Genomic DNA, 18,518 nt, shown 5'->3' with positions numbered 1-18,518 from the left:
AGCAATAAGCAAAGAGTCGGAAAGTTTCTGATTAGTACCCTATACTTTGGGCTTAGTGCCACTTTATTCTCTGAACTTCAAAACGTGACAATTTAATAACCAAACTTTCAAAATGTGCCTATCTATTACCTACCGTTAACCAACCGTTTAAACAATTGTTAAGTGGCATTTGAAAAGACACAAATGCTCTTCAAGTGTTATCTAATTTTTTATCAATCATCCAAACATTGACAAAAAAATGAATAGTCCCAAATCTTTGCCTCTTTTATTTAAGAAAGTTGGAGTCATGTCTTAATGGACATTATGGTGACCCTAACTTTCATGAATAGAGATGCAAGGATTTGAGACTCTTGGTTTTTTATTGACTTTTGGATGGTTGATAAAAAAAATTAGATGATATTTAAAATATATTTGTGTCTTTTCAAATGCCAATTAACAGTTGATTAACGAGCTAATTAACCATAATAACCGGATTGACACATTTTAAAATTTCAAATAATAAATTGTCACGTCTTAAAATTCGGAACTGGCACTATGCCCAAATATAGGGTTCTAATTGGAAAATTTCCTACAAATTTTTAATTTTTGCTTTTTGTTTGATCTTTTTTTCTTGAGTAGAATAATCATGAAAAAACAAAGGAAAAGAAACATCATCAGAAATACAAGGTTAAAATCGTAAAAATGGTTAAAGAGTAAGCGTATTTCCAGAAAAGAAAGGCCGCGTAACAAAAACATGGTATCATCGGCCGCCTGCGAGCAAAGCAAAAGAGGGGAATAGGAGAGAGAGAGATCGGCCGCTCGCTGCCCTTGTTTCGAGACGAGACTGGATCTTTGAAGATCCATCAATCTTTGGAACTTTAATCCCTCTCTCCATTCTCATTTCGTCTCTTTAATTTATACTCTTTTTTTAAATCAATATTGTTTTGGTCGATTATCTATCAATCAATCCTAGCATTTTTGAGAACTTAAAAAACCCTTATTTCCATGGCTGCCACTGCCGATTCTACCTCCAACAATCACACTACTCGTTCCTCTGGTTTCTCTGATGAGGGTATCACCAGTCACCAATTGCGTCGGAAGAATCTATCATCTCCATGGGCGCATATAGTTCGAGGTGATACAGAAGCAGTGCCTGCTGGTCCTTCTTCTCCATCTTCATCCCCAGCAACGGCTCTTCAAGATCAAATTCCCGATTCTGAATATTCTCCCGTGAAAACGTCATCATCATCCCCAGATAATTCTGCATCAGAGGGTCAGCTGGAGATTGATAATGAAACTAGCAATGTCGCTCGCGCAAAGAAGCCGGCTTGGAACAAGCCTTCTAATGGCGTTGTCGAGCTCGGCCCTGTCATGGGGGCTGTCTCTTGGCCAGCACTCTCTGAGTCCACTAAGTCTTTGCCGAAGTCATCAACCGATTCATTGAAAGGTCTATCTGATGGATCCATTTCAATCCCTCAGGTTTGGTTCTCAATTTTGTAACTTCGAAACATATACATGTATGTAGGCTTATCTGTTTTCAACATGCTTTGTTGTTATTTTGTTATTTTTTTTTTCTCGTTTATAAGTTACTTAAATGATTTCATCTGCATGAACGCTATTGAATTTTTGTTTTAGGGGCCTGTTATTGCATCTTCGCCACAAAAACAATCTACTAATAACACAAACGCTAATTCAATTCCAAACCACGCATTCCCCGTCCGCCAGAAATCCATGAAGCGTGGCGGTGGTGGGAGCGGACCCGCAAATGGCATCACTCAGCCACCGCCACCACTGCCACCTCCAGTAATGGAAACCCCTAATAACAATAAGTCCGGAAAACCAGCACCTGTGGTTCCGGAATCTGCTCCAAAAGACCATGGACACAAGAGCAACAACTGGGAAACTGGACCAAGGGGAGGGTTTGTCTCACAGTCCCACGGTGGGAACGATCAGCCTCAGCAGCGTAATTCGTTCAGGAGGGGAAACGGTGGGTCGAATCCTCGTGGAGATGGTCCTCACCATAACAATTATGGGGGTAGACGCGATCCAGATCGGGGGAACTATGAATGGAATTCTCATTCTCATTGGAGTTTTAACAGTAGGGACGTCCACATGCAGCAGCAGAGAGTCATACCGAGAGGCTTTATAAGGCCTCCACCGCCGCCTAATTCTACCACATTCATTAGTCCTCCGCCTGTGCAACAGTTTGGGGGCCCGATGGGTTTCCCTGGTAAGTTATACTTATGGTGGAATTTTAAGTGTTTGTGGATTTTTCACTAATATCTTGGTTAATTTCAGATATGACATCTCCGGTATTTTTTGTTCCTGCTTCGCCGGGTATGCCGGGTATGCCATTTATTCATCCACCACCTCCTCATGCTATGTTTTTTCCTGCTCCGGATCCTCAATTGCGTGCTATGCTAGTGAGACAGATAGATTATTATTTCAGGTACTTGGTTTATTCTGAATGGGTAAAGAACTAAATATTTGCTAATTGATGTGTTTTATCTATTCTGGGAACTTAAATGGCTTATGCAGCACTTGGTTGTTTTATTTTTGCAGTCCGGAAAATTTATGTAAAGACATATTTTTGCGGCAGAACATGGATGAACAGGGATGGGTTTCTGCCTCGTTGATTTCCACCTTCAACCGAGTGAGTTGTTTTGGGTTAATTGAGGGGGTGTTTGACGAATTATTTATGAATAGTCTTGTAAACATGGTACTGGTTCCTTTTGCATTGCTACTTTATGAGAAATCAACATATATCATTTTTCTCATCACCATCATGTTCTTCTTCTCCTTTTCTTTGTTCTCCTCCACTCTCTTGATCTGAGGCTAAATGGTGTACCAGAAAGTGTAATGGTAAACTTCATTAATACAAATATCATACAATACATCATCTTCGAGAAAAGAGAAAGTAAAATAAAATAAAAAATACAATGGTAATTTGTGAGTACAAGTGTGATATGGAAATATATATTAGTAGTTACAATATTGCATTGGAGTATCTTCTTTCTATTTAATTTGTTTGCCCTCTTTTTGGAATGAGGGCCAATAATGTAACAACGACCTAAACTGATTGGCCTACTAATAGAAATACAACACTTGATCTTAAAATTTCAAGTATTCAGTAACTCATTTACATACCAAAAACAAAATTAGGGTCCCCCCCCCCATCAATGAAATTCACTCCAAGTGTTGGCTGCCTCTGTCCCTATGCCCAAACCAGCGAAATTGGTATGGGGTAAGTACTCGATTTGATTGTATTGAAAATTCTACAGAATCTATAATGCAAAGAAATAGGTCTTATTTCTCTGCTGGCATAGCAGCAGCACAGAAAATACAGACGTGCAAAGAACCATTTATTTGTAATAAGGTGGTCGACTATAAGTTGTCTGCACTCTATCAAGAAATCAGGAAACTGCACCTTTTGTCAAAATAGATATTTTGGATGAAGCTGGACAGAAAAGATAAAGGAGGCCCTAAATGTGATATTTCTGCTGACATGCTTTTCCAATGATTCCTATATAATGTTTTAATACCTCAGTTTGACATTAAAGTTTCATGCAGATTTTGATGATATTTAGAACTCCAGCACTAACACTTCTTTACATCCTATTGTCTAACATGTGATATGCAGTCCATTGCATTATTCATACTGACTGTGCTCTCAGTGACTTCAGCACTGGTGCTTCAATTTGAATGTCATGTTGGAAAGTTATTGATATTAGCAAATACCAGCATATATTATAATGTCTACCAACTTTCTTGCTATCGTAAATCTCAACATGCTTTCTTGTGTGCTGTAGTGGACCCTTTTCTTCCATATTTCCTAAGATAGCACGGATTGTTGTCTTTAATGCAGCATTAGGATATTCTTTAGCCTCTACTATTCCTTATTAGGAAAGAAGAGCTGTTTCTTTGGGGCTCTGCAACAATGTAAAAGGAGAAAGTAGTTGCTTCACTTGTTGGTAGAATGTGCTTAACTAGTTCACTCCAGTTGAGAACCCTTAAATCATTCTCTCAATTGCACTCCTCTTTCCTTTGGACCACCCTAGTGCTTCTAATTGTAATAACTATGAACTACTGAGATGGTGAACCACTGTGATTTATGTAGCTCATAAATTTGTAATAAATCCCTTGATAAAACTTTAAACCATATTGGAGGAAGACTCTCTCAGAATACATGCTTTGCTTTTCTCTATTGCGTCCTGCTTACCTTGATAATTTGAAGGCCTATTGCGTAGGCAACCAGATATGGATAGGCAGGATTGCATATAAACATCTTAGTTGAGGGCAAGGTTCAAAGTGGCAATGGCAATACACCCCAGTATGGCAGAAGGGGTGTATCGGTACTTTGTACTGCATGCTTCTTATTTATTTATTTTTTTTAATGGTTTATTCAAAAATAGGCTTGAGGGGTACCTTTGAGCATGGATTACCATATAAAAAAGAGTTTGAGGATTAGCATTAAAAATGGCATATCGGCACCCTGCCGATGTGATACGATACAGATGATATGAGGTTTATCGTGTTGATACTTTGAACCTTGGGGGGGAAATAAATGATTAATGATTATGTCCCCTTTTATATATTGATCCGAAGTGTTCATAACCCATTTTGGGTTATTGTCAGTGTATATAGAAACAAAAGTTAAGGCTTTCAATCCCTATGTGCAATCTGTACTTGATGTTGAAGCAGGGGATCATTCAAAAATCTTGTCATTTCTTTTGAAAATCAGGTGTAAATTGTTGCTAAATCATTTACTGATTTCTGGTTTAGTTGTTTATAATTAGCATATACTTGTCTTGTTGTCAAATGCCTTGCCAGGCCAAAATGCTAAGCAAGTAAGCATCACCTCTCTGCCTTGACTACATTGCTAGTCTTTGTTACTATTTTGATTTTATTTTATAATTGGTCTAATTGTTTGAGCTATTAATTCCTGGTTGATCAATGATCAATCAAATAAAATATGCTTTAGCTTGGGGAGTGGATGAAGAGGATCCTTTATATTGGGGGGGGATGGGCTTGCCGGGGGTAGTCACATATTAAAACCTTTTTAAATAGACAGCCTCTTTGTGACCATGCTTATTTGCTGCTTTTAGTTCTCTATCTCACATCCAAATGCTTTATTCCAAGGTTCAAAGTATCGACACAATACACCCCATATCGGGTGTATTTGTATCATATCGGCAGGGTGCCGATACACCAATTATATGGTTAATCGTCAAACTCTTTTTTTTTTATATGTTAATCCATGCTTAAAGGTGCCCCTCAAGCCTATTTTTGTAAAAAAAAAAAGAAGCTTGTGGTACAAAAGTACCGATACACCCCTTTCGCTGTATTGAGGTGTGTTGATAGTCTGAACCTTGCTTTATTCTAGGAAAATGCTTCCATCTTGTTCTTCTTTTTTGATAATTGAAATATTTATTCATTAATCAGAATATAAAACTGTTACAAGCATCCTTGAGGGAGGTGCGAGGTGCGACCTCACTCTTGATGGAGGCTAAAACCAGCTAAGAAGGAAAAAAATACAAAATATAGCAATTACAAAACAGCTCAAAATAAGAAAGTTTGTCTTCCTCTTTGTAATTTTATTAAGATTATATAATGAATTGTGTTATTGATAAAAAAATTACATTACAGCTGAAAATAAGTTTTCCCTATTAACCCCTTGTTTAGCAAGAGAATCAACTATTTTGTTTGCCAACCTACAAACCCAATTGCACTTACATTTATCAAAAAAAAAAAAACCTACAAACCCAATTGCATCTTACATTTAGGTTTCTTGTTAACCACTTGACTTTCTTTTTTGAGTTCTCTGAAGCACCAGACAACTGAGTCCAGGTCCATCTTGATACTGATTAAAAATTCTTCCATCTTGTTACTGATTAAAAATTAAATATTGAGGTGTTAACGAAAACCAAGTTGAATCATGTATTGTCGTTGAATTTTCTACATGGTGTAATTTGATGTTATATGAACTAGAGAACCTTATGCTTGGGATTCGAGAAGGCAGAAGTATACTTTACATTTGTTGTTCCTATATCGGGCAGTCAATAAACAGATGTTATTTGGATTTGATCTGATTGAGCTTTGTATGGATCTCAGATGGTAGACCTGTTTGTTGGCACTCTCCACCTATATCTGTTTCATTTGAGATCTGATTTGGCAATTTTTTTACTATTTGAGTACATTTTTATTAAGTGCATTATGTTTTAGTGAATTGGATTTGAATATTATATAATTTATATTTTGACTAAAAGGGCTGTAAGCTCAAGTGTCACAGAAGTCATTTTAGTTGATTTTGTTGATAAAACTTGGTTTCAAATCACTAGTACATACTGGTTCTACTTTTTACGAGGTTAGGTATCTTGAGTAGAGTTCTTATGGTTGCTTAGAGAGGCAAGTTATTTACTCTGTAAATATCAGGAGGGAGTGTGGTTTACAGGCAATTTTTGTTTTCCCCCTCCAAATATGTTACTTCTGTTTATTTTATTAGAATAATTTTCCATGTTATTTTTCATTGATTTTCAGTATTAGTTAGTTTCCTGCAGTTGTTTTCATCATTGCTTTTTATTCTTTATTTGTTTTTTATTTTTTGCTGAGAATAAATGTGCTAATCTTTTCGTCTAAAGTAAACCCCTTTAGTAATCTGTATTAGATCACTGTGTTTCTTTCATCTTATGCTGTTTCCATGGGATTTTTGGAGTATCTATTGAGTATTGTGTTATATTTTGTGAGATAGTGTTTGACTCTGCAAGGGAAATAAAAAGTTCTTATTTCATCTTTAGGGATTGCTGCTCTCTTTTGTTTACAGCTTGTATGACCATGCCTTTTATTTTAATTGATGAACTATATATATATATATATATATATATATATATATATATATATATATATATATATATATATATATATATATATATATATTGTTACCAGTGCCTTCTTCCTCATCCCCAAACTAAACCATTGTAACTTGTGTGTGATTTGGAGCTTTGGGGGTTGTTGGCAGGTATAGTGTGAAGAATTGACCTTTTGAATATCAAGATGAAAAATTTCTATAGTGAGAGTTATTGTATTAATGTAGAGCTGCAGAAATGTGATTAAATTATATCAATTGAAATGAAGAAATAACATTCTGCTGTACTTTTGCTTTTTGTTTTTTCAAAATTTCTGTCTGATTCATGCTAGCAGCAAAAATATTGACATTTCAAACCTGTTTTCTGTTAGTATAGTGTGCCATGTAACCCAATGTTAGACATAAACACATGGTGTCTAACACATATATGGATCTTAACACAAATTTTCTTGTGGTGCTATTGTTCTATGTAACCTGACCTTGAATTTTCATGTTATAGAGACTAGTACATTAATGTGTTTACATGACAAGTATGACACCTGTTAGAAGAAGTGATCTCTTACGAGTTGAAGAGGCTAGAAGAACCAGGAGCAGACCAAAAAGGACTTGGGTGGAAGTAGTAAGAATTGATTTAAGCACCCATAATTTGGTGATGGATATGGTACTGAACAGAATGGATTGGAGAAACTGGATTCATGTAGCTGACTGCTGACCCCATATAGTGAGGACAAGGCTTAGATGATCTCAAGATAAACTTTTATTAGAAAATGAAAAAAGAACTAATTATATGCGAACATGCTAAGCATCCAAAACTAGACTGAACACAATAAGACTTCTGTGCCTAACAGGATAATTCTAGACTGGGTTGGGCCTGAACACAAAACCTAGGCCCAAGCCTGGAATTTTGTTGGTTGGACTGGACTGGGCTAAGAATTATCACCCCTTTGGAAATATGAATGAAAATTGTAAATAAATCAATGAATCACTAACAGTCAACTAACAACTACTTTCCTATTTGACCACAATGTCTTTTTTTATCAATATTTGACCACAATGTCATTTTAAAGCTAATTTTATGGCTAAAGCATTATCTAGACAAGCGGTTAACAGACCTCAGCTATTTTGGGGCAGCTGAGTGACAATCAATTGTAATGTATTTAAAAGGCAAGCCTGAGGTGTGGCTAGGCGCACAGGTGAGGCACATTTTGTGGTATGCGCCTCGCCCAGGTCCTAGGCGCACCTCTTTCAAAAGGCGCGCACCTGGTGCGCCTAGGCGTGCACCTGATGTGCCTTGTGCCTCAGCCCAGGTGTGCGCCTTTTTAAAATTTTGCGCTTTTTGCTTTTTTTTTTAGTCTAACGGCTGGGCCAGGGGCTCTGCCCCCAGACCCCCGACCACACCCCTCAAGTCTAACGCCTTTTATTTTTAAATTTTCATTTGGATACACTTTGCATGTTATGTTTATGTATTTTAATTTTAGATAATAGGTTTTTAAAATTTAAGTTTATATTTCTATTAACATTATGTTTAATATTTTTAATATTTTTTGCATTTAAAAAAAATTGGCATTTTTCTGGAATTTTCTGATTTTTTTTATTTTTTAGCTTTTTTTTTGTAATTTTGCGCCTTTCTTAAAAAGGTGTGCGCCTCACCTTGCGCTTTTAAAACACTGAATGTAATAATAAAGTGAGAAGGGAATGGATTGAGGTAGCGTGGTTTGGCCTATGTTCTAGGTTTTTACACATTCTATATACTGAATTCTTCTACACTTTTTTTTATGATAAATGAGCAAGGTTTTATTAGAGAAAGATCAAGATGATGAGACAATACAGGCTACCCAAGGAGAGGCATGAGCTGGTACCTCTCCTAAACAAGTAAACAACAACATTATATTACATCAGACTAGAAAACAAAAATTTACAGAGCTGCCCAAAATAATTGTTCCCTTGAGCCCCCCTGCTCAGCTAACTCATGTGCTATGGTATTAGCTGTTCTACCCACCCACTGTGAAGTAACGATCATGTTCCTTGAAAACCAATTAACTTTCCTCAGAAGGTCCCTATAGCACCAAATAACTGAACCTGGATTTGTTAGTCAACTCACAACAACTTTGGAATCTCCTTCAATAAGCAGATTCTGAACTCCTAACTGGTCTGCAATCTGAATACCTTGTACAGCCGCTAGAAGCTCAGCTCTGTTAGAATCTCCTATACCCACGGGGTCTGAGAACAAGGCTAAAATATTGCTGTTTTTATCTCTCAGCACCCCTCCTATCCCTGAAGGACCTGGGTTGCTTTGGCTGCTACCATCAAAATTCAACTTCATCCAACCTTCGGAAGGAGGCACCCACACGGATGGTATCCTGTTCTTCCTAGTACGGTTACTAGCCACATCTATTCAGTTCCTCCAAATGTCATCAAAAGAGAATGTGTGAAAGGAGTCCAAAGATCTCAACCAGTGGATTGCTCTAGTCAAAATACAATTTTTGAGTCTAAATATTTCTCTCCTTGGAGTAGCCTTGCATTTTTTTCTTCCCAAATTGTCCACAAAGCAGTAGCTCTGACCCCTCTTTTGTGGGCCACACAAAAGAGGGGTCAAAGAGCTGATCTACAACTGTAGTCAAATTCCACCTGCACCCAAACAAGGCAAAGATCCAACCCCAAATTTCAGCAGAAAAAAACTAGGTTAAAAGCAAGTGGGAGCAATCCTCACCATTAGCCCTGCAAAATACACACTAGTTAGGAGACAAGCACATGGAAGGCCTTCTCTTCTGCAAGCAGTCCAAGGTGTTGGTCTTCCTATAGAACACCTCCCAGCAGAAAATAATGATTTTAGGAGGTACAAATCCAGACCAGATCTCCTTGGCTGGAAAACCCAACTGTCTCGGGGAAGAACAAAGGGACTTAAAAGGAGGTGCACATGAAGTAACCTTTTGGATTAGGGGACCATAATCTCAAATCAGATCTGAGGGGGTCCAGAAAACACCTTCAAGTAGTGACAAAAGGTCTGAAACACAAGAGAGTTCATGATCCCTCAAGCCCCTACAAAACCCAAAGTCTCAATTCAGAGAGGATGGAAAAACAGGTGTTGGAAGAAAGTGAGAAATAGCTTATTCCTTGTAGAGAGAAAGGGAATAGAGAGAAGGAAAATGTTTAGTTATCCATAAAAATGTTATTTTTTCTCGTAGGACTCTTTAAATAGTATTCTGCATACTTTCATATTGTTATTTGTAGACAGTTGATTTAACTATCTAAAATGACATGTGGTTGGGTAAGGGTATATTACATAGAGAGAAGGCCTAAAACAGAATAGAAATAGCAAAGTTCTAGATTTCTGTTACATTTTTTTGACAAGTAGATTCCTCTTACAATCAATGGTGTCCTAGTGTATATAGTTGCCATAAACAAGGGGATGCCAAGGTCTTTCTTTCTCATATGGTTGTTAAGGTGGCAAAGCTAGACTAAGTGACAAGGTACCACCTTGTCATCTATGCGCTTAGGCAGGAGCCTAGGCACCAATTAGGCAATGGTTTTTGAAAAATAAGACCTTGTTGAATACGGTCCATACTGTCATGTCCTATATTTTCAAATTTGTATTAGTTGTATTGAAAAAAAGTACTAAAAGAAATCCAAATAGTGATTTTGCATTCCTAATTTGTTGATGGTTTGAATAATTTTCTGTGAAGGTTGAGAGGAATAGGGAGTATAGAATCTCCATGATTCAACGCGGTGTTTTGAACAACTTCCTACCCTGAATTTCAACATGGAAAAGAGTATTATTGTAGGGATAATTTGAAGGAGAAAGAGCAGCTCTCTTGTGGACTATTTTGGGGAGAAAAGAATGCCCAGAATTTTATTGGAAAAGGAAAGAAGTTTCTCTGAAGTGAAGGGTTGTATTTTAATAAGAGCAATCCATTTTAAACCTATTTACTGGCTATTCCTTTGATGATCTTTGGAGAAATTGGATAGCAGTGGCTAATACCTCTACTAGGAAGAATAGAAGTATGCTAGAATGGGAGCCTCCTCCGGAGGGTGTCATTAAGCTGAACTTTGATGGGCCCAGCTTGGGGGGAACATCTTCTAATTGAAGGTGACTGTCAGGTGGTAGTACGGTGGCTATTGAACCTGGATTCTGTCGTTTGGGGCTATAGAGACCTCAAAAAAGTGAAATGGTTAACTAGTAATATGGGAGTTCATGTTCAATGGGTATTCAATGCCTGATTTCGATTCAAGTCCAATCTGAATCCAACAGATAAAAATTAATTCAAACCTGAATATTAACAAATAAAAAATTGGATTTAGGCACATCCTATTCCATCAATTCATTTGCAGTTCCAACTTCCAACAGCTTATGATAAGGTGCCTGCCTTATCCCTTATCAAGTATGTGCAACACCTAGGTTTCTTCAAAAAAACAAAACAAAAAAAAGAAAAAGAAAAATAAGACATGATAAATGTTCTCTGTAGAAAATGCCTTGTTACCTAGGTTGTGCATTGATAGCTAAGCTATGTCTTTCTCTTTCTGTAAAGAAACAACAAAGATCATTGCTCTCTGTCTCAGCCTATCCAGCATTCCTTTTATATTTGCAACATAGTGACTGTATACTAATTATCTTATATACATATTTTCTTGCACATTTATGGTCTTTCTCAAATTCTATATGAGATTGCATTACCATCTTAAATTTAAAACTTTTGTATTTTTTGTTGCTCGACTAGTCAATGCTTATTCACCAACTGTTACTTTTTTTTTTATAACTGAGAAAAAAATTTATTAATAATAAGAAAGGAAACATAAAACATAAAAAAAAGCACCGATACAGGCCGATACCCTGTGTCGATACTTTGAACCTTGTGTGTATATACTAATTTCTTCTTCTTTTTCTTCCACCTTTTGTTTTCTTCTTTTCCTATAACAGAAATAGGGGTTCAGCCCCTATATTTTTTGAATTTTCTTTTCTTTCTTTTTCTTCTCATGAATATGTTGGAATATGTTGATTTTCTTATGAAAAATATGGATATTTGTTGAGGAAATATGATTATGGAACCTAGGGAACTATCCTAGGGTATATGTTTTTACTTAAAAAAATCCATCGCCTAGGCGACAAGGTGCCCCCCTGTTGCCTAGCCTTGCCTTGCCGCCTTGAAAACTATGATTGGCCCCTGCGCCTTTTTTGCGCCTTGCGCTTTTAAAACACTGGATGAGTTTGTTTTCCACTTATTAATTTCCTGCCAATTTGCAAAAGGTATTTGGGAATGGTTTACTTTTTTGTTTGGGTGCAGATGGAATCCCCATCTGAATGTGCAAAGCTTATTTGCCTCTTCTTCCTTCTGCTGGAAAACGAAAAGAGGAAGGATTATGTGGAGATGTGTTAGGGCTGCTGTTTGCTGGTCTATATGGGAGGAAAGAAATTCAGGAACATTTTCTGAGAAAGAGAGAAGTTTAGATAATGTGATGGAAATTATCCACGTAAAGGCAATGCATTGGTTGAAATCTTTAGAGTTGTTTGCAGACTTCTCAGTGGATGATTTGCTAAGAAACTGGAAGGAAATTGTGAATTCAGTCTCTGTTAAGATGACCTCGAGTCCCTTATGGAATCCTCCCCCTCTTGGCTTCATCAAGCTGAATTTTGATGGTAGCAGTTTGGGAAATCTAGGGCCTTTTGGCATTGGGGGAGTTCTAAGGAATGAGCAAGGGAATGTAATAGCCATGTTTTGTGGTCCAATTGGAGTGTGAGACTCCCTTAGGACTGAGGTGTAATGGCTTTGGAAGGGGTAAAAAGAGCTAGGGACCTGAACTGGTCACAGGAGATTCTGAGATAGTAATGGGCTGGTTATAAAGGAAGACAAGGAGGGTTTTTGGAACCATGGGCGTTTATTCAATAAACGCTGCCACATAGGTGCCACTTCAGCAGTTAACCTCTCATGCTCTTCCGTATGCATCGAGAATAGCAAAAGGTGACTTTGGTTTCTGTGCACGCCTACCGTTTGGGGAAATTTTTTAAAGCTTCCCCCAACGGTTAGGCACTTTTTCACTGTTATGCTGGTGTGGTGCGTAGTGGTGCCTAGTAATGGTTGTAATTATTACCTTTCTCGGTTTTAGCAAATAAAGTACAAACATTGAATGAAAAAACGTAAACGGAACCAAACCCATACAAGATCAGCTCTGGTATTACAGCAATGAGAAGAGGGTTTAAGTGGTTGACAAAGGACATTGATGTAAAATGTATTTGGGTAAAGAGAAGTGCAAATTCCTTTGCTGATGGACTAGCTAGGCAAGGGGTGCATTGGGATTCTATTTTCTGGGCTTATTTGTAACTGTATTTTCTTTCTTTTAAATGTTTTTTCTGCACCCATGGGGAGTTAAGATAGTTTATCTCCCCCCTGTTGTACACTTGTACTTTACCTCTTATATTAATGAAATGTTCCTGTTATTGACAAAATAACATTTTTCGTATACCAGGTTGAATATTCATCATATTCCTCCTTAGGTTCCTTATTTTTTCTCATTAATATACCCCATGAGATCCCGTGAAGTGATGAACAACTTGGCTAAGATTGACCATTCTCTGAAATTGTACTCATCTAGTAGCACACTGGTTATATGTAATCTGTGCAGAGTGGGCTATCAAGTTTGGAAGTCCTCCCAACAGGTCAGTTGTCCTTAGAAGACACTTCTCCTGAAGCCAATGATACTTCTGTTCTAGAAACTCACCAACTGCTGCTGTTACACCAGAATCAACTTGTAAACTGCTGAAGAAGCCCGAAGCTAAAATGATCATTCCCAGCAACAAAAAACCAGCTTAAACACTCTTCTCAGACCACCTGTACCACCTAGAAACTTGAGGAAACCTTTTTACTGCAATCGGCTGCACCAGCAACTTGATTCCAGAACTAATCTAGGACTGTCTACTCAGTCCTCCTGGTTCTGTTCTAAACAGATCTCTAATAGTGAAATGGCTATTGGCTGTACTCCCAAAGAGAAACAAAAGAAGAAGATAGAAGAAAGAGGAGAAGTAGTAATTTGGAAATTGCAGAAGTTGTCTTGTTAGTGCTCTTATACCATGTTTGCAAACCTGCAACAGAGTTTAGAACCAAAGAAACAGAAAACAGAGAGGAGAGAAGAGAGTAAATCTGTACATGGGTGGCAAGTGTGTTTTCAGCCAGCCCTAAAACAGTATTTATATTAAGGGGCTAATTATACACAAAAGACCGATCTGCCCTTGATTAGTGAAGGGACACAGACAAAAAATGAAAGAGCTAATTCATGCCTACTACAGAAATAAATCTATGACAAAGAAGAAGAGGCCCACCAACAATCATGTATTACAACAATGGAGTTAGTAGGACAGGACTCATGTATAGGGGTGCTCATGGTTTGGTTAACCGAACTGTGGCCATTTTTTTTTTTTGAAACTGAACCAGACCAATTGGTTTTCTAAAAATTTGAACAGAAACCGAACCGAAGATACCGAAGATAATGGTTAACTGCTTAACCAGTTAACCGCTTTTTGGGTTCTCGGTTTTTTATTAGTGTAATTTTCAATCGCAAAGGCTGGGCTGCTGAGTTGGGATTGAAATCTTGCCGGTTGTGGAAAGGCCGTTCATTGTAATGAACACTTGTTTCCTCATCGAATTGAATTTTTTTCTTATTACCATAATTCGTTAAAATTTTCTCTGTCCAGAATTTTTGTTCTTCAAATTAAAAGAAAGGAATGCAGATAATGAAAAAATGAGAAGTAAAATATGGTAGATTTTCAATGAGAGAGAGAAAAAAAGAAAAGCATCAAAACAAGTTTTTAGAGTAGAGAGAGGAGGATGGAATTGTTTCCTGAAATTGAGAGAGTAACCCACTTTGTAATGCGCTGCTGTGGTAGATTAGCATTTTGGCACCACCGCACCAGTGAGGCAGCAACCAGCACTGTGTGCTGTGGTGGATCTTTGCGTAACAGAGTTCAGAGGAGAAGAGAATGCAAACCTCTGTTCATTGTTACAGAACAGAAAATAAAGTTGGGCTCATGGTTATGGCTTCTCAGCTGTTGAATCCTCTTTGTTGGGAAATGGCAATTGAAATGAGTGTTGAGTGTGAAAGATTGGGAACATGATGGAATATTGATTTTCAATTTTCATGGATGGGGGGACGAATTGGATTTGTGAGAGGTGGGAATTTCAAGTTTTCACTTTTCAGAGATAGGGAGCCATCACATGGGGGGACGAATGGAATTCAGGTGGGGATCTCAAGTTTTCACTTTTCAGAAATATGGCCATAGGAAAATTATAATATCTATGAATTATTACTATTAAAACATATATATTGATAGTATTATGTATATACCATATGGTTCAGTTAACCGCTGGTTTTTCTCATAGGTTAACCGAAACCAAACTGAACCAATTTTTTAAGAAAAAACAAACCAATCGGTTTAGTTATCTGCATTTTTCGGTTTGTTTTTTCGTGTTCGGTTTGCTTTTTCGGTTTCTCAGTTTTTCATGATCATCCGTGCTCGTGTAGCTCACCTCAAATAGTTGGGATTGGTACTGAGTTGAGTTGAGATTAAAGAATGTAGATTTATAGGATCATTTTTTGTATGGAACTCGTTTTTGCAGATGTACAAAACGGTCATTTTTATATCTGTACTTTATTTCTGAGTGTATATGACTTGTGCATTCATTGTCTTCTATTATTTGGTCATGCGCCCAATAGATTCTCTAGAGCTTTAGTTAATTGCAGAATTCAATTTTCTACATAATCCAGAATGTGCTCTTTCTACAACTGATATTTTTAGCATACATGAAGTTGTACATTTTGCACATGCCAATTCTCTTTCTTTTAGTTATAATTTAAGATTTATAATTGACTTCTCTTTTCAGGTTAAGCAGTTGACAAATAATATCTCATTTATATTGGATGCTGTACGAAGTTCTACCATTGTGGAAGTACAGGTACATTTCTGCATACAGTTATTTCGTTTTGGTTTGGGTGGTGACACCTTGTCACCTAAGATGTTGTACTTCGTTTTATTCTTAAACAAATTTGTTCTTTATTTGTCTTCAAAAAATGGTTTTACTGGTTTTAGAAATTTGCATCATATGATCTCATTGATGGGTCTACATGAAGGTTCAGCACTTGAACCTTTTTATTTGTACCGACCATAGATGAATTGATTACATGTTCGGGAGGTTTCATGGTGCTTGTTGTTTGCTGATGACATTGTTTTATTTGATAAAACTAATAAAGGATTAAATGCAAAATTAAGTTAGACAAATACCTTGAAAACAAGAGGTTTGAAAATAAGTATGACTAAAACATAATATATGCTATGCGGTTTTATTTTTCATAACCCCCCAACCCAGGTGCAGGCAGCATTCAATCCTAAGTCTCTGCCATGATCATCAGGAGACCTTACAAACCTGCTGGTTGGCACCTTGCAATATATGCTATGCAAGTTTAATAATAATAGGAGTGCAAATTAGGGTACACTTAGGATTGGGGACCATAAACTAACTCAATGTGACCTTTTGTGGTACCTCTTGGTTTGTTCATAACTAGGCAGTGATTGAGAATGTTGCCCATAGGATTAGTCTTATGTGATAGGTGGATACTACAGGAAAAGTATATAAAACAGTTGTAAGGGCAGTTATGCCATATGGAGTAGAGTGTTGGGCAGTCAAGAAACCACATAGAGTCATTTGAAGGAACCTAGGAGTAGATCCAATACGTGATAAAACTGAGAAAATAGACTACGATGATTTCGTCACATGCATAGAAGACCACCTACAGAACCTATAAGAAGCAATTTATTACTAGTTGAAGGGGCTAGAAGGGTTTAGGGGCAGACCAAAAAGGAGGGTTGTACTAAGAAAGGATTTTAAGTGCTCATAATTTAACAAGGATAAGGCTTAGATGATGATGATCCAATGTTTGCATCATGTTGGTGTAAACAAACCTAAAGTAATATAAATTGTATTTGGGTGGTCTTAAAACCTTGGTCCACATGATTTTGTCTTGGAATTGTTTTGGTGCAAGATGATGTTTTACAGGATGGAGAGTGTGGTAATAACACTCTATTTTTTTATTAATAAAAAATTCGTTATTTTTGGCTAGCAAGATGTTAAATCATGCCCCTTTAGGTCTTTAGTTGCTCATATTCATATATTTAAATTTGCTTTTCCTTCCTCTTGCAGGGTGATAAAATAAGGAAGCGAAATGAGTGGATGAATTGGCCACTGCCGTATGGTCAATTTGCCACTGCCTCAGGTTCCCAGTCACCAAGTATACCTAGCTATGATATGCTGGCAACCCGTGTCCAGAATATTGGACTAGATGACGGGAAGGGTACCAACCACAGTAATTTGACAGAGTCCCATACTGAGGCTGTCATAAGTAGATCATCATCTGGGGAGTTGAATATGCAGTCACAGACAAACATTGAGAAGGGTACGGGTGATATCACCATTCAAGTGAGCTCTGATAAGTTCTAGCAAGAATAATGAGGAAGCATACTTGTTTTTTTCTCTTTGGAGGGGAGGTAGCGTGTGTGGGATGCAAAATGGGCGTCAGAAACTCCCATGACATGACAGAGTGGCAAGATCTCTCAAGAGGAAAGAGGAGAAAATGAAAATAAAATGGGAAAAGAAATAGAAATTATTAAAAAAGGAAAGAGACCGAAAGGAAAAGCTTAGTTTCTGAATTATGAGCTAGTAGTGACTTTGTGAGGTTATTGGGATGTATAGTTTGGTTTGGTGTGGATTAATGGTATCTTTGTTTTTTTCTTGAGGTGGTTTCTTGTGGCATGATTGGGTTTTGGAATGGGGAGCAAATTTTGAGGTCATTTCCCTTGCCAGCCCTCATCTTATTGAAAGTTTTGGGTTGCATTACATTCCATTTTGCGGGAGAAATATTTGGATTTATTAGTCCTTCGGAAGAAAAGGTTGGGTGGGTACACTGCCAGATGCTACTGCTACTGCTAAATTTCCCATTGGCCTCTCTCTCTCTCTCTCTCTCTCTCTCTCTCTCTCTTACTCTCCCTCTCTTGTTTCATTTTTTTGCCCTCTACTGACGCATACATGGTACTTAGCATTACATTCATATATTTATACCTTTTCTTCAAGACTGGTTGAAGATTTTACTGCATAAAAGTACCCCTAACACATGCAAAGGGGAACCTTTTTTTCCTGTTAGATTGGAGTTGGACATGGATGGCTGGATCTATATTATTGGTCTGAACTTAGAAATTACTGGTTAGACTGATTACAGTTCTTAAATGGTTTGATATCTCTGCGTGTGATCTATATTTGCAGGTTCTTGAGTAGTCAACCCCACTTTGGAGGGGATTGTTTTCCTTGTGATCATTCTCTATATTTCCATTTGATTAATTCTTTTTATAACCACGGGGGGGATTTATCATGCTTACCTACGGAAGGATAAACCTGGATTCTGATGGTATTGACATGCATAGAGCACTAGATTGTCCGGATATGGAGGTTGGAACTGCTAGAAACAGGATTGTAATATTGGTTCAGATGGCTGATGTGTTTATTTTTGTTTGGGTGTTGCTGGCCCTCGTTCTTTGTTTCTAGCAAATCTGGAATCCTTGTTGTGGGTCTTCGGATCTGCTACCAATAAAAAAACACTACCTGCAGCCCTGCTGCATATTGGGGACATTTATTGGGAACACCAA

The 18,518-nt window shown here is 37.4% G+C and overlaps 1 protein-coding gene across 1 annotated transcript; it reads left to right on the top strand.

Annotated features, from left to right (window-relative positions):
- Positions 1 to 709: 709 nt before the first annotated feature.
- Positions 710 to 18,102, top strand: LOC148849319 (la-related protein 1C-like). Its single transcript, XM_088950822.1, has 6 exons — positions 710 to 1,458; positions 1,615 to 2,209; positions 2,278 to 2,428; positions 2,542 to 2,632; positions 15,709 to 15,780; positions 17,023 to 18,102. The coding sequence occupies exons 1-6, from the start codon at positions 985 to 987 to the stop codon at positions 17,317 to 17,319; spliced, it is 1,680 nt and encodes a 559-aa protein (XP_088806948.1). The 5' UTR covers positions 710 to 984; the 3' UTR covers positions 17,320 to 18,102.
- The last annotated feature ends 416 nt before the right edge of the window (positions 18,103 to 18,518 follow it).

Source organism: Nelumbo lutea, chromosome 6 (genome assembly GCF_056320005.1).
Source record: "Nelumbo lutea isolate HS-2025 chromosome 6, American lotus-T2T, whole genome shotgun sequence".
In the NCBI taxonomy this organism is placed as follows: domain Eukaryota; kingdom Viridiplantae; phylum Streptophyta; class Magnoliopsida; order Proteales; family Nelumbonaceae; genus Nelumbo; species Nelumbo lutea.
The sequence above is the reverse complement of the archived record's forward strand: the minus strand, read 5'-3'. Positions and strand labels throughout refer to the sequence as shown.

Bases quoted from the DNA above. Each gene is read 5' to 3' on its own strand.
- LOC148849319 (XM_088950822.1), top strand. From the start codon at position 985: ATGGCTGCCACTGCCGATTCTACCTCCAACAATCACACTACTCGTTCC. The intron at 1,459-1,614 runs GTTTGGTTCTCA...TTTTTGTTTTAG, and splicing joins GATCCATTTCAATCCCTCAG to GGGCCTGTTATTGCATCTTC. The intron at 15,781-17,022 runs GTACATTTCTGC...TTCCTCTTGCAG, and splicing joins CTACCATTGTGGAAGTACAG to GGTGATAAAATAAGGAAGCG.